The sequence below is a fragment of the Puntigrus tetrazona genome, chromosome 13 (genome assembly GCF_018831695.1).
Source record: "Puntigrus tetrazona isolate hp1 chromosome 13, ASM1883169v1, whole genome shotgun sequence".
Taxonomy (NCBI): Eukaryota; Metazoa; Chordata; class Actinopteri; order Cypriniformes; family Cyprinidae; genus Puntigrus; species Puntigrus tetrazona.
In genome coordinates this window covers 9,028,153-9,044,538 of record NC_056711.1, presented here as the reverse complement: position 1 = coordinate 9,044,538, position 16,386 = coordinate 9,028,153, and the positions used below count along the sequence as shown (strand labels likewise).

At 37.7% G+C, this 16,386-nt stretch overlaps 1 protein-coding gene across 1 annotated transcript; it reads left to right on the top strand.

The window, feature by feature from the left end:
• The first annotated feature begins 14,769 nt into the window (after window positions 1-14,769).
• On the top strand, window positions 14,770-16,188 carry si:ch211-217g15.3 (uncharacterized protein LOC368914 homolog). The gene is made up of 4 exons (XM_043255822.1): window positions 14,770-14,891; window positions 14,992-15,058; window positions 15,400-15,437; window positions 15,543-16,188. The coding sequence occupies exons 1-4, from the start codon at window positions 14,884-14,886 to the stop codon at window positions 16,069-16,071; spliced, it is 642 nt and encodes a 213-aa protein (XP_043111757.1). The 5' UTR covers window positions 14,770-14,883; the 3' UTR covers window positions 16,072-16,188.
• The last annotated feature ends 198 nt before the right edge of the window (window positions 16,189-16,386 follow it).

The window sequence follows — 16,386 nt, the reverse complement described above, 5'->3', positions numbered from 1 at the left end:
TCACAAAGGTACATCGAAGCAGTGTGTTAAAAGAAGTGTTCACCATAAAATTTTGCCATCATTTATTCACCCTCATGTCAATTCCATCCTGTTGAAAATAAACGTTTTTTATTAGCGTTGATGGTTTCACGAAGAAAGTGGAAACTTTCCATTGCTCAACAAAAAAAGTTTTGTTATAATGAAAAAAGGATTTTCGGATGATTATGATATTTTCAATATTAAGATTTTTTTTAAAGAACTCTACACAAAAAGTTTCTTTTTGGAGCCCAAAATGTTCTTTTTGCATCATTAGTAAATAATGCATATCATTTTATTTTTAGGACTGTGCATTTCTTTCTTGTGAGGAACACAAAAGTCATTCTCTAACTGATGACAGAATGCTTCATTTGGAGTGAGCTACCCCTTTAAGAGATACAGAGTTCCTGGATTAGATGACTGACGCAATGTCATCATTTACAGAACAGGACCGAAAATGCAGAGAAGATGATGCAGAAAGCGTATCATTAAGCCATTGCTTTTGCAAAACATAAGTACTTTAATACAGCCATCACCGCTGGTGCCAAAATGACTTCCATGAGTGGTTTGTGTCACGTTAACATTTGCAATAAAAATCTGCAAAGCAATCGTAAATCAAGTATCTGTCAGCAGATCAGCGGTCTCATGGTGAATATGAGGGTTGAAGTGTGGTTGAAAGTGCGCTGTCTGTGAGGGGGAAGCCACAGTCTGCCCATGACTGTGCCAAGCAGCTCCAGACACACACACACACACACACACACACACACACACACACACACTCATATGGATTGTATCTGCTCTGGTGTGAAGCACTGGAGAAAGATAGAAGCCACTGAAACCTTGTGGGGGCAGTGAGATGATGTTAAACCTCAAGTGTGATGAACTCTGGCCACTGTGATTAACCATAAACACTGCTCAGAACAATTGGAACAACAGGCTGCGTTCTCACTGAAGTTGGATAAAAGGCCTCCAGTCTGAATGTTGCATACTTTCTTTTACTAAAAGCGATATGTATATAGTCCAGAAATATCTACGTAAGATTTTTATGAAAATGTATATGTATGAATTATTAATATAAATAAAATAAAATAGTGATAGAATAAAATTAATAGTTTACTTTGTAATAATAAAAATATAAAAAAATACTTGCATACATTAACAGTCAAATGTCTGGGGTGTGTAGGATTTTTTTTTACTGTGTCATTACTCACATAGACTGCATTTATTTAATCATAAAGACTGCAGAAATAGCAAAATTGTGAAGTAGTCCTATCTACAATAACTGTTTTCAATTAATATTTTAAAATGTAATTCATTTCTGTCATGGCATACCTGAATATTCGCTTTTGCACTTTTTTTGCATCACCTCAGTCTTCACTATCACATGAATCTATTCAGAAACTATTGTAACATACAGTATCACTATAAAAGAACATTTTATGAAATTAAATGAAAGTTTTATAGGAAAGCATTTATTGGAAAGAATTTTTTTGTATTTTTTTGTAACGTTTATAAATGTTGTTGCTGTCACATTTGAGCAATTTAATGCATTCTTGATTAATAAAAAATGTAATAAATAAACATTTTTAGCTCACTTTTGCTCTAACTTTACCAGTCTATCTTATAGTTGACATTGCCATTTTTACAGCAAATATGGTAGGATCTCATGATATATTGCTTCCTTTATTATAAGTTGATTTGAAACCTTCTAAATGAAGAAAAAATATAAGTATATGTTAGATTTACAGCATGAATACATGGACAAAATGTGTCTCAGCAACTTCCCTAACTGCTTATCATCATATCGTATTCTGTTCTTAAGCAGCTTAATGTCCATTTAGTACACAAATGGGTACCAAGCTGTGTATTAGTGTTAGAGATGGCCTTTTCACTAAATAGGACTTTTGTGCTGTTTCTTTGACTGCAGTCTGAGCTGTTAAGTGACAAGAGAGATTATCTCAGTCCATAATAGAGCCAATCATTTTCCCCTAAGTATAGGGCCTAAACTCCCCTGAAAAGCATAAAGGCTCTCACATTTAAAGAGCCAGTAGAGGGAAGATCCCATTCATGACTTAATAGCCAAATGAAAGTTCCTAATTCAGCAGTTAGGACTGTGGCGAGAGCTCAGCCACAACATGTCAGTGCTGGGCTCTGGGACTGAGCTGGCTTTGTTGGGCAGTAACAGTAATGGAGGGGGGTCTGGACGAGGCCTCATAATAACTTCCCGTCGTACAACTCCAAGGCTTTTCCCACGTACGAGAAAGCCGGGGGACAATGCTCCCTGCACTGTTCTCTCTGGTTCCTCTCTCCCCCGAGAAGAACAGGCTCCGAAGGGCCCCCCTCAGCCACCCGCCCCACTGAGCTTCGCTCCGAGCTCATCGCCGGGTCAAGGGAGCGTTTAGTTCCATGATGATGGAGCGTATAACAAGGCTCCATACAGCAGTCAGCTGATGGCTGTCATCACTGTTGGCTTGTGTGTGTCCTGGACTGTCCTCTCTTCCCTTAATTACCCATCCTCACTCTCACAGCGAGGTCCCCTCACAAATTACACCGTATTGTTGGAGGAAGATTGGCCTGTCATCGAGGAGAAGGGGAGCATTTCAGCATGGCCGTAATGGCCCCGATGCCCGGCTGCGGCTGTACGTAGCACACCCTCAACCCACCCCCCCAGTCGCCCTGCCTCGCCGGCCATTACCGCTGGTGCCAGGTGACTCTGTGACCCAGACAGCTTTCTGCCATGTCAGCAATTCAAATGCACGGCGCCACAGTGTGGGGCTCGCTCCACTTCTCAGACAATGGGCAGATTCGAGCTCCCCTAAAGATGAGTTAGGGCCTCTGATAATACAACTCCTCCACTTTCGCTTTTTTCCCACTGCTCCTGTGGAGCTCAAAGCAAATGAGATCCAAAATAATATGTGGGCCTGTTGTCTTGCTTGAACCGATATGTCCATTACAGGCACAAATGGATGTGTTGTTTTGTTTTGAAAAGGAATGTCTGTAAAAGACCTGCTGAGTCCTAGTTTACAACCATTAACACTTAAAACTGGTCGAGATTCAAACTTATCCTAGTCAATCTATAGTCAAGCTATATTTGAAAAAGTAGGTTGGTTAGCCACTATGAGCTACAAACAAACAAAATAGACTGAAATGTTTTTGTTTTTTTAAATACTTCCAATAATTATTATTCCGTCCAGTAATTTCTAATTTAATCAGAGCAATATTCTAGCACAATGAGCATTTTTAAAGGGGTCAATGGATGCTATGAACTTTTACAATTAGTTTGAACTGAAAGGTGTGTTGGCAGTGTGTGTACACAACCACCCTGTAATGATAAAAAAATCCACCCAGTGTTTTTCTTTTTTGAACTCGTTAAATAAGTTCCCCTTTCTGAAATCGAGCCGATCTCAGATGCCTGTTTATGTGACATCACAGGCCTGAGCAGAGCGGTTTGCTGGCTGGATGATGCCATTTGCCGGCACAGTCCACCCTGGCAAATGCATCCCCCACGATGGACGCCCGCCTGCAGTGAAATTTGGAGGTCCCCGTCACATGGGCAGCCCAGGGGATTCAGGAAACCGAAAACAAAAATAATGACTTTTTTTCCCCCCAAGTCCGTTTCTGCCATTTTGGAGAGTACCATAGCGAATGCGCATGCTTTCCATTGAATGTAAACAAAACTGATTACATTGATTACATTCAGGAGAAAATGCGCGTATGTGTATTTTGGGGACAAAAACACAAAAAGTGTTCTTGTAGCTTTGCTAAACTTTTAACCACTGATGTCACATGGGCTGTTTTAGAGATGTTCTTACTTACTACATTTTCAGTTGTGTTGCTGTCCGTGCAGGATCTGAGAGCTCTCAGAGTTATCAAAAATATCTTAATTTGTGTTCTGAAGCTGACCTGAAGTCATACGGGGCTTAGAATGACATGAGGTAATGAGTAATTAATGACAGAATTGTAATTTTGGGACGAACAAACCCTTTAAGTTAGTAACTTCAGAGTTTGTTCTGATCCCACAATCTGGTAGCAGACAGATTAATGTGAATTATTTGAAAGGTAAATTCATGTTTTTGTGATGTATGGTGACATATATTGTTGGACATCGCGGTCAGGGATGTTTAAAGGCAAAGGATATCTGCCGTAAATCACAAGTGAAGCTAACAGTACAACAGACACAGAATAGACTCTAAGAAACTTTCTTAGAGAAAGTCTTGCACAAGCTTCATTCATGACATGAGTGTCGTTTTCACGGGCAGATGTTATTCATTTATTTTATTCTGCTGCTTGGTCTTGGTCTGTGTTGTCAGTTAATCTTAGCTAGACACTCATCGTCTAGTAGCTGGATGAAGGGCTGTCTTTTTTTCTGAGTGAAGTTCATCCATTGCATGTTTTGGAATGAAAATCAAATGCGACTTTATTGCATAGACACCATGACCCATTCATCATAATAACGTTTTATATTGTCGTCAGTCAGTCACGGAGGTCTGAGTGAATGGCTTGTAATTCTTGCGCTTTTAAGATGCAGTTCAAACCATCTCCTATGTATTTATTATATGCTGGAAAGGTTTCTAATTATGCTAATTACTGCTCATTGACTTAATTGAGAGGGTCTTTTCCTCTACCATAACCATTTTTTGGTCAAATTTGAAGATTACAGCAAAGGAAACTAAAAGAATCACCAATTATAATGACTCTGGCATATGCATAATAAAGTCAACTCATAATTAGTCAAGATAACAAGCAACGACCAGTCATCATTTAGAATCAAATAAAACTGAGAATATCTTTCATCTTATAGCATGTTACCAACACCCAGGTTGGCAAATTGTCTTTGGTTAAAAAGCCATAGACTACTGAGAGTTTCTAATTCTGCGTTCTGTTATATTATATTCATTAGCAATAATGTGAGAAGAGATAATATGCATCATATATTATATTGAAACTAAATCATTGCACAGCTAATTTTTCCACTGGCTCATAGCATAAATAGATTAAAAGGTGTTGTTGCAAAGAATTGAGATAGCCTTCCATCACATGAGGCGTATCTAGCAAATGGCAGTTGTGTATAAAAAACAAACACGTTGTAAATGATAATTGTATGGCCCGAGGTCCGTGAGCCAAACATTACACCGATTTCCTCACTATTACCAGACAGTCTGCCAAATGAGTTATTTCTAATTACTCACATATGCCTAGCAAATGTGGAAATATACTGTGGCCTTGGCTGACACTGAAGACAGTACTTATCAATTTACCACAAAACAAAGCATGCATATTTCCATTGCGTTCTTTCACTTGGTTATAAAGAAAATATAACACCCAAATAGTATGTGGATGACCATGACTGTAACCTCCCAACATTTCTCTATGGAGTATATTCATGAGCACAATATACGTCAAGCAACCAGCTCAAGGCTGGAAATACTTTTGAGTTTCATGAGATCTTCTGCAGGACGTATGACCAAATAAAAATGACAAAACATTTAGTGCTGTTGGACGCTACTTTGAAACTTTCCACGCTTCAGGCTAATTGTAATTTTAATTGTAACTAAAGTAAAAAAAGTAAGTTACTTGAAATATTTTTCCATAAATACTACCAATAATTATAATTTTGTCTGATAGTTTCTAATTTAATTTGCGCCATATTTTGTTCTGGTCTGAAAAATGCACTGAAAAAGTAGCTTCCCTACAGTACTAATGACCCAACAAAAAAAAATACTAAATATTTTCAAAACAAAAGACTTATCCACGGATTTGTGGATAAATACAAGGTCTGTTCAAAGTAATGTAAACTGTCTGAAGGATAAGGGTCAACTCTATCTCTAAATAAATAAATAAATAATAAAAGAATCACATTTGGTATTTGTTACAATGGGAAACCTGAGGTGGAAACCACAGAGGCTAAACAACTCATCCAACATTGTGGCCACATCTTTGAGAGAATGCATATTTTAGAGTGCTTTCACACTTATATCATCATTTCAAGGGTCTGAGAGCTGTTCACATGAATTTTAACAAACATGTGGGAAAAATGTAAAAGAACATCTCCCCCAAAAATTAAAATTGGTTGAAAATGTACTCACCCAAGATGAAGATGGTTTTGGGGAATCGCATTAATTGTTCACAAATGGGTCCTTTGCGGTGAATGGGTGCCATCAGAATGAAAGCCCAAACAGCTGAAATAACCATATAAATAATAATAATAAAGACATCACATTAAGCAATCCACCCAACTCCAGTCCACCAATTATTGTCTTGTGAAGCTGTGTGTTTGTAATAAACAAATTTTAGTTTTAACTCTAATTGTGATGGTGCCCATTTACTGCAGAGCGATGTAATGCTACATTTCTCCAAATCTTTTATGATGAAAAACAAAATCTAGCCTAAATCAGAATCTGACGGTGAGTGCATTTTCAGCACATTTTAATTGTTCTGTTTCTTTAAGGGTTCGGAGTTTGCTTCTTTTAAGCAGGACTAACGGCTTTGTTCTAAATCTTCTTTCAGCTGTGAGAAAAATTCACATAGTGTTAGTTCAGGAACATTGGAACACCATTGAGATGACCAGGAAAAATGGCCCAATTATCCTGAATGAACCTATTCAAAGACCCATTTTTACTTAGTTGACAGTTTATCAGTCATCGTATGCAGCGTATCAACCTTCATTTCCTTTAAATGTGTGAATAATCAGTTTAAGAAAAAATGACCTTTATGTAGCGGCCATGTGATTTAGTCTATATCACATGGTATGTGTGCTTTTCATGTGAAAATTACACACCAGTTCAGTTGAGGAAACAGAAGGCTGTTCAGAAAGCATTAGCACAATTTGGCCCTCAGGATATATGTACACACATGCTGTATTTCACGCAACGTTCAGCCATTTGCAGTGTTAATTAAAGAAGAGTAAGCCTAATAATGTTGTTGAAACAAATCAAAGCATTTTTTTGTACTCCGTTTCAGTTATGCCATCCGTGGACCGTGAACTCCACATGTGTAGAATTCGTGAAATGTTTACTGTGAAGGACCGTTGCAGTCCCTAAATAGATTCAAAAATGCATAACTGCTCCTTTGAGCCAAATTAATCCATATAAATATATCAATTTCAATATGGGACCACAGTCAAATAGTCGTTTTGGTGGTTTTCCCCCCATATAATTTAAATTGCTGCAAGCTGCAGCACTTGGAAAATGTTCGAGCCCACAATGCAGTTTTCTGTGCATAAATCACACCATAATACTGCCTTTAAATAGTTACAGACAGAAAATTTATTCTTGGCACACACCGGCCTCCATACCTATGCCAGTGCGAGTGTGAGTGTGTCACGCTTAGTTGCCAGCAGTCATTATTTGCTGACAGCCCACGAGTCACTTTACTCTTTATTGTTCCTTTTCATGATTTTAAAACACTGGTTTTACACCGCTCTCACGGCACGGTGATTATTCTCAAGCAAACACGGCAGGTGAGGATACTGTTAAATGTGGTTGGCCCGTGACAAAATCACTACCGTTTTCTTTAACGCTGAATTGCACTAACCGACCATCATGTTTCCACAGGATTGTGTGATTGTTTTTCAGACGGAGTCCCAACGAATCGCTCCGTTCTGATCGGCAGCTCGGTTTTTAGTAAGTATGAACACGCTACACCTAATTGGTCACACCGGCTTGATTGTGACAAAGCAGTTTTCCACTAATTGTGGCTATTTGTTTAAACTTCACCCCGTGCGATTTATGCAACGCTCAGGCTGGCTCGGAGTATTCTGATAATTACTCTAACATAACAAAAATCAAAATCCAACTGCGATCCCCTGCCTGCGATTCACCAGAAATGGCCTTATCCAAACTGAGCTGGCACTCATTTTCTCCACGGTTTAAATGAAAGCACGCATGGTTTAGATTAAACCATTGTGCCCCAGCTATTCACTAAGAGCCGAACTCTAATGAAAACCAACTCTGCTCTTTTATAATTCATTTGTACCATTAGCATATTAGCTTCAGCATAATGACAGGATGTCATTAAAGGATTTGGTCTATGACTAATGACAATATTTGTGCTCTGAAGTAGGTCAAACAAAGTAGCCAATTACTGTTCTTCCCATTACGATGATGAAAGCTAGAGATTAGCTATGCTTAGTTTTGGATAGATTGTTTACTAATAAACGTGAGGGGTTTTCAAGTCCCTCTTCCAAACAGATTTAGCTAATTTAATGGTTTTTAAATACATTTAATGACGATATTGGGATTTTGAAAAGGTACAGGACTCAATTTTTCCACTTTAGAAAAAAAATAGTTTGCACATAATTATTTCAGTGTATTCATAAAGCCATTATATATACACGATAAAATGTACGCAATAAAAAAAATTACATTTAATTACATCTGTTGTGTCATATTTGCTAGGAATTTCTAAACTTTTTATGGATATTGTTTTTGGATACTGTTTTTCTTTATATCAGTTTCATCATGTGTCTCTTCAATCAGTTCGTGCTTTGATCTGCCATATAAATGTTTAGTTTTTGTCCAAATTAAAAAAGTGTTTTTTTTTCTCTCTCTCCCTCTCTCTCTTCAGGTTTCAATATGAATATATGATTATCGGGTGGAGTGCTTCACTTTTAGGCAAATTCTTCCACCGGTTTTAGCAGTACATGTAGATGTACATGTCCTCTGGGTGGCAGCATGTTTAGAAAGTGGAGTCTCCCAAGCCTCCAAGGGAAAACTGACACACATGGATCCAATATAGGCAAACCTTCATACAGTAGAAGTAGACGACATGGAGCCATCCTTCGTTCAGAGGAGGAAGTTAGTGGTGTTCATGTCTGCTACTGTTTTTCATTTGCAGTCACAAAACTTTTGAACGACTTCCAAACAACTTCCCCTTCCACGAACGCAAAGGTGTACCTCCAGCCAATGTGATTTGTAAAGATTTTCAGATTGTATCTGATGTCTGATTATTTAAAGCTATTACTTTTCATTTTGCCTTTCAGAATTGGAGACATTACTCGTTAGTCTGTCTTTCTTTAGTAAATGAGCATGTTTGAACCCACTAGCAACTTTTAACCTAAAACATTTAAAAACACATTTTTCTGAATATTTTATATTTTTCCTTTACTATGCTTCTTTTTAACTAAACAAGAAACATTCTAAACAATTTTGATTTGCATGTGCAATAAAAAAATCTGCTAATTTTACTAAACAATTAAAAAAAATACAGCAATATGGTAACTTCATAGCGGCTATAAATTCATTATTTGCTGTAAACGGTAACATTAAGTCATTTGGTTCGAATTTTGTAATGCATTTGTTTTAATAAAACAATTGATTTTTCAATCCTTTTACAATTTTACATTTATAAACTGTGACCCGATCAGTGGGTGAAAAAAATAAAATGTTACTAATGAAGATCTCAGTCAGAAAATATCTGTTGTAATTTGCTACAAGATGAAAACACCATCGGCGGTAACTCGGTTAACGTTCAAATGCACCGTCATCCACTAGACTGAAAATTAGGGGGTTTTAAGTCGTGAATGCTGAGTAATCAAAGCCAATCAAATCTGGCATGAACTAAGTCCTTCAGAACAAGAGAGCATGAACCAGTAAATATCATTTTCTGCCACTTAGCTCTTAATGTACCCAAAGTATATTTGGCTTTGACAATTCAATACAAGCTGTGGTTTCACAGATTTACAGTGACACGTCAAAATAGTCACCCGCATTAATTGGCGAGATGCTGAACAGAGGCAGATTTGGGCGACACATTGACTTCTAAAGTGAGGCGAGCGATTTTGCTAGGGTTACATGCATGAAGGAATGTAGGTAACATACTTGTCTCAGTCCAATGCCACAGACTGCTCTTTGACCAACTAAAACAAATAGTGTTCAACTGCTAATGTGCAGCCAGAACAAATAAATCAATCAGCTTGTTTTCACTGTGCTTGGTCCACAGATTTAGTGAAAATTAAAAAATTGACTTTGCATATATTTGCTGCCGGCCAAGCTTACAATTAGGGTTTACAGAGTTTGAAAAGGAATACCATCACTGTAAACACACAGAGTATGGGTAACTCTCAGAGCCTCTGACACCTTCAGCGACAAAAGGTGTATTATTGCCGTACTGCGGTTAATTCTGCTTTATTTGAACATCCGCGACGATCCAGCGCCGTGCGCTGTGTAAATGTGTAGTTTAGGCATGTGCTGCGGCGCTCTATAGGCGACGGTGAGTTTCACACAGAACTCGTGTTTCTCCGTCAGCCGCAGTGACTGAGCAGCGCAGAGTTCTGGAACATTCCTGGAGAGACTCAAAGAAGAACATACACAGTGGGAGTTTGGACCGACCCCAAGAAAAATAAATCCAGGTTTACATTTTATGAGTAAATGAGATCATATCTAGTCGGCCCTTGAAAGTTATGAGAGAAAAATGCATGTCTGTGCTGCTGTTAAATCAAGATATTTCATTTAGATTTGATAACTCATCATGTCTACACAAGGCGTATGGTTTGTGTGGGTGTTTGGGGTATAGAAATATGGCTGCGATGATGTCGCTGACATCTGTGGTTAAGGGTTTCACGCGGTCGTGTTGATTAATAAATCAGCTAGTTCTTCGCAGTAAATTTGTTGCATTAGGCACCTCCGAGGAGCTCTGCAGAAACGCACACAAAACATTTTCTGGAAACGCATTTAACTTTTTGAGCAAGTGCCGAATTTTGTATCTTTCTGCATTTCAGGGAACGCTCTTCATTCGTGGCAGAGGAGTCAGGAAAATACGTTTGCATTCATTTTAACGGTCGGAAACCCAATACAACTGCACACAAACTGTTCGATGCGGGTTTACGCGACAGTGAGCGCGTAAACATTTGAAACTTGGATTTACGGTGAGTCAAGTGTCTACACCCGAGGTCAGCGATGTGTGCTCTTTGCTGTTCGATGAAATGAAATTTCAGTGGGGCATGATTAGCGGTTGTCTTAATGAGGCACATTCGTGTTTTATTGATCATGAGATGCTGCCGATTACTCTTGTTTACCAAGTCTCGTCTTTGATCTTTACGCAACCATTTTAGAGCTTCTCTCTCCCAAAATGTTTCTATATACAAACCATGATTACCTTGGCAACAGGAGAAGGTGCTTGATCAAGCACAAGGTCCACATAACTGGCCCCAATAAATACTTTGTAGCACTTAATTTAGTTCCATGCCGTGGGCCATTAGCTCCTACAGTCCGTCACTCAGCAACTGTGCGGCTGATGGAGAGAAAAGGCACAGCAGTGTCAATTTAATTAAATCCAGCTTGGCTGGGTGTGACTGTTCATCAGCCGTGTGGAGCACATTTCTGACAGGACCAGAAATTACTATTGATGCCCCTTTGCACAAAATGTTATTTTAAGTTATGCGTGTATAAGTTCCTGAGTTTATTCTGTTATTAAGATAAATTAGTGGAGTGCCAGTGCACAAGAACAGAAGGCACAACTTTTTTAAATAAATGCAAACAGGCAATAATTTGTTATTGTTTAAAATGTATTTATGTACAGACAATATTTTCAAATGCAAGATAAGTTACACTCTTTGACAACAGATGCCTCCTGAAGGTCGTTATATTTAAATTAAAAATATATCAAATGTAACTAAATGATCTGTAGCATTAGCAGATTACGAATGACCTAAAAGGTATGGAACATTGCATTGTGACTTCTGGGTAAAAAAAAAAAGCAGTTGCAAAGATAATGTAAACATTTAAACTGAATAAACGTATTTGTGTGAAGAGACACACACAAACAACAAAATATTATTCTGCTAAACAGATTTAGTGTAACAATGCTAAGGATTTATTGTTTATTTTAAGTAATCATTAAGATAAATGATAACCCTCATGACCTTAAAATAAAAACCCTCATAACCATAAAAACGCTGCAGCAGCTCATTGAAACCCCGCAAGAAAGTACCCCACAAGAAATGACAAAAGCTAAGGAAAAAAGTAATCTGTTTAAAATACATTTATTTCAAACTGAGCTATTAACATATTTACTGACGTATGTTGCTTGAGAAAATTAAACTTATTATAAACTTATTAACTTATGAATTATAATTAAACTTTGTATATAGTACTACTTGTGCACAATTCACATTTTCTTCATATTAGAAAAACTATAAAACGTGCTTTAATGTTATTACTGATGAGGATTGTATGATCTGTGAATAATATCAGCCTTTAAATAAGTAGTTTGTATTCCCATTTTAGCACAATCAAATGTAAAGTATTTCTTCTGCACAATTAAAGTGCATTTAGTACAAAATTAGTTCCAATTTAGCAGACATTAAGTACCAGTTCACTCTATTAAAATAGAGTATACTAGAGTGTAGTATACTATATAGTATAAATATGTTATATGCTAAATTAATAAATGTTGAATACATTTTAATATATTTATTTTTGGTTACCATTTTGATATGATGTCTTACTGCATTTGAATTGCATATTTAAAATTGATCGCAACGAAAGCACTGATTTAAAGAAACAAGTTATTTAATAAATTCTGTAGTATTTTGAAGTGAACTATTTTTTACGTTTTTATGCTTTAATAACTTTGATCTCATCCCACACACTTGTCTGGTTCAATGTGCAGTTTTTTTCTGTGCATGTGCCCTGAATACCCGGTTGGGAAATCTCTCTAAACAAATAATCCATTGTTCGAAATGGATTTGTTTAAAAAAAAAAGACGTGACAGACGTTCAGTTGATTTATACATTATCCTCTCAGATTCCTCTAGGTTACATTTATGTTTTCCTTCTATGCCGTTTCCTGCGGTTTGTACGGCATAAGTCTGCTTCATAAAGTTACCAAACAAGCAAACGTGTTCTCTTTAGTCATGGTTTGTGAGGGGAGCATATATACCGTCACAAAACAAATCTTCACTCGTTTAGAACAACAAATAGACATCACAACACGGCCCACGAGACTGCGAGATAATGCAATAATTTGTCTTCATCAACCAAGCAGGTTTGAGCGATCTGTGTTTTAACCACTTGAGTATTACGGCTGTGAAACGAGCATCAAAGCGCAGTATGGGGCCCCACAGGTTTCGGCTGTATTAAAATCACAATCTGTCTAATTACAGGTATGCACGGTCACAGTGGTGAGAAAAGGAGAACGTTTTTTTACGGAGATGCCTCGAAGGCTTTGTTAATACACTGACTGGAATAAATTCCTCGTGCGAGGAACTCAGGTGCCACATTTCCTGCGCCGAGAGCCTTTTGAAAGAGCCTTCCAGGTGAGAGTGAGCCCGTGACTCAAGTTGTCTGCACTCGAGCCGTGAGTAAACATCATCTCGCTCTTGATCCTGCAATAAGCCCAATAATGAGGCCGAGCACTTGGCATTAAGATCACAGAGCGCTCGTCTGCCCTCAGTCTCATGCCGCACAGTCAGACGCTGGTTGCTGCTGCACAGATTTTTGACTCAGTTCCGTGGGAGATGAGAGCGCCCGCACGGGTGCCGTTAGTCACTGTGGGAGAGCAAGCGCTTTTACAAAGGGGCTTTCTGAACAAACACGATGCCGTGCGGCCTATCACGCAGCAAATTTTGCAACATGAATCAAATCCAGTTCAGGGTCTCGGAGGCTTTTTAGCGTGATTTATTGGTGGCTGTTGTTTGCTCTGCCGCTGGAGGATTAGGCTACAAAATTAAGTAAAAATATAAATCAATAAACTAATCTGTACAGTTAAATGCATCACCTTTACAGTGTTGAAACCATGGACTCGTTTCGCAGTTCATCATAAAATTCACACTGATCTTCAGGTCTTGCTCCTGTTTTGTTGTTCTTTAGAATACATGCAATTTCACTCCACAAACAGAAGTCCATCTTCAACAGCTTACTTTTAGTGACCTGTTTACAGTAAACGTTATAGGCTGCACAGCTATGATGGATGTAAACTCAATCTCGCGGCTCTGCTCCGGGTCACCCCGTGAACGCGGGGTTGTGTTTTTATTTGATGCTTGGGAAAAGAGCGCCACTTGGGTGGCTGGAGCCCTGGCAGAATCCCGAAGTCTAACTAACCTTTATTCTTTAATCCTCAACCCAAACCTGACCCTGCTGCATTTGCTCGAGTCTGATGTCTGTCTCGAACATATTTAAAGCCAAGGCGTTAGTTTTTGCGCTGAATAAAAATGCTGCGGGTTTTACGTTATTTCTAATCAGCTTTAGTCGTGTCGCTGTTAAACCAGTGTTAGTTTATTAAACATTCGATATCGATCTTAATGTGTTTCCATTATGTTTCTATATACGTTAAATATGAAATAAACATAGTCCGCATACAGTCCGATTTCCTATAAGCTTTCAGTCAGCTCCACGCGCGTTATTAAACTTCGATAATATACTGTATTTAAGATAACAGCGAATGATTATCTGTTTTAAATTGTACCGTACTTTCGACTTTATGTTGACAGGTAAGGAGTGTCCTGTTTGCTTTATTGCGATAGAGATTACGTAATATCAGTGTACAACAAGAAGTGCAGAAAATACCAAATTATGATTTATAAACGTAGAGTTGCATGAGTTGCAGTTGCATGGTGTTTATTTTAATGACTTACTAATTAAATATAAGTCATGCTATACACGAATATATATATATATATATATATATATATATATATATATATATATATATATATATATATATATATATATATTCAACCCCAGACACACAATCTCTCTCTCTCTCAGACACACACACTCATGTCACGTTTTAAAAAATGTGAATTTCTTGCACAGAGTTCAGACCTAAAGTCAGTTTATTGCTGAACTTTGATCTTTAAGACAGTGATCATCAGCTCCATGTAATACACCCTTCATATTTCACTGTGCATGTCACTGCATGAGGACCCACTATGATCAGGTGAGCTTCGATAAGCTTCATAAGGATATTTATTCATCTCTTTTTTCTCTTTGCTAAAAGTACGAGCTTCGACTCTCGTGTTTTGTCTCCCACATGAAAGGTTTTCTGTTCTCGTCTGCCTATCAGTGCTGCTGTTCAGCACGTCAGCCAAGCCATACAGGTCCATGGTGGGTTTTGTTTTTAATATGGGCACTCTTAATTTACAGCTAAATATTTTGACTGTCTTAAGTTACAAAAGAAAAAAAATAAACAACGGCTATAGTCGCTTTTAATTACAACTGTTTTGACAAGGACTGCCCTGAGCCTTCTTGCCAGTTTGAGCAAGATGAAAAGGATGTAAAGAATTTAACATTCATTTTATACTCTTTCTAATATATCAACATGTGATTTCTGAGTAGGCAGTAGCCTTTTGTCTTTTGTAATCTAATACTGTAATGTTTGAAATGTTGCTTTTACATAAACAGAATTAATGCATTTTAAAATTGTACTTTTACATTTTGTTCTGCAGGAAAAAGTGTTGGGCAAATCAGTTCAGGACACTGAAGAGTAAGTCTTGCCTTCTGCACACTGCGAGGGATCTAAATAGATCTGTATATAATAAATCTGTACGAATATTTACAAATCATTGAAATACGATATTATCCATTGTAGTTTTGATCATCCCAATGGAAAGATGATCCTGGGAATGAAGGAGGTGGAGCCACCACAGGACATGGACGTTACAGATTTTGACATCGATCCCAACATGTTGACCTGGAAAGCCATAAAAGAAGAAATACAGCAGAAATATGACAGACCTGAAGAGGATAAAGATGCTCTCTACCACTCCCTTGACATAAAACCTCCAGCTGATGCAAAACAGCCTGAAAACTACTTTCAGCCACTGGGACACGGTCAGGTACGGACGTATGACAAACCAGAAGAAGATAGGGACGATTTATACCACGGCATGCTTGTTGTAGCTGAAGAGCCAATGAGAGAAAAGAAGGATGTAATTGGAGGTAATGTCAGGCCCATCTACTCAAGCCCTGAAGAGGACAAAGACGACCTGTACCACGCAGCTGTTAAAGGACATCAGTCTGACCAGCAAGCTCCGAGGGTGAATTTATTCCCCATTCGCCCCAATAGGGTGTACACAGAGCCAGAGGTAGACCTGGATGACCTTTATCATAAGCAATGATAAGATAAGTCATGTCATGTCTAAATGACTGCAATACTAGACGCTAATTCATTATGTGTAGTTTGAATTAAATGCTCTCTAAGTTTTTAAGTCTTAAAATAAAATGTGTTTTTATGATTTCGTTTTTAATATATGTAATATTGAACATAAAAAGAAAACGTTTTTTTCAGTTTAGTATGTCTCACGCATTCATAAGCCATATGGATCACTTTTTACTGAATCGGTTTGAAATACATTTTAATACAATTATTTAAAAGTAAAACGTATTTATTAAGGTATATAAAAAAATCTATATATAATGTATTTTATATATAG

What these genes read in the sequence shown, in the direction of transcription:
- si:ch211-217g15.3 (XM_043255822.1), top strand. An exon ending in CCAAGCCATACAGGTCCATG is followed by an intron (nt 15,059 to 15,399) that starts GTGGGTTTTGTT and finishes TTTGTTCTGCAG; the next exon opens with GAAAAAGTGTTGGGCAAATC. An exon ending in TCAGTTCAGGACACTGAAGA is followed by an intron (nt 15,438 to 15,542) that starts GTAAGTCTTGCC and finishes TATCCATTGTAG; the next exon opens with TTTTGATCATCCCAATGGAA.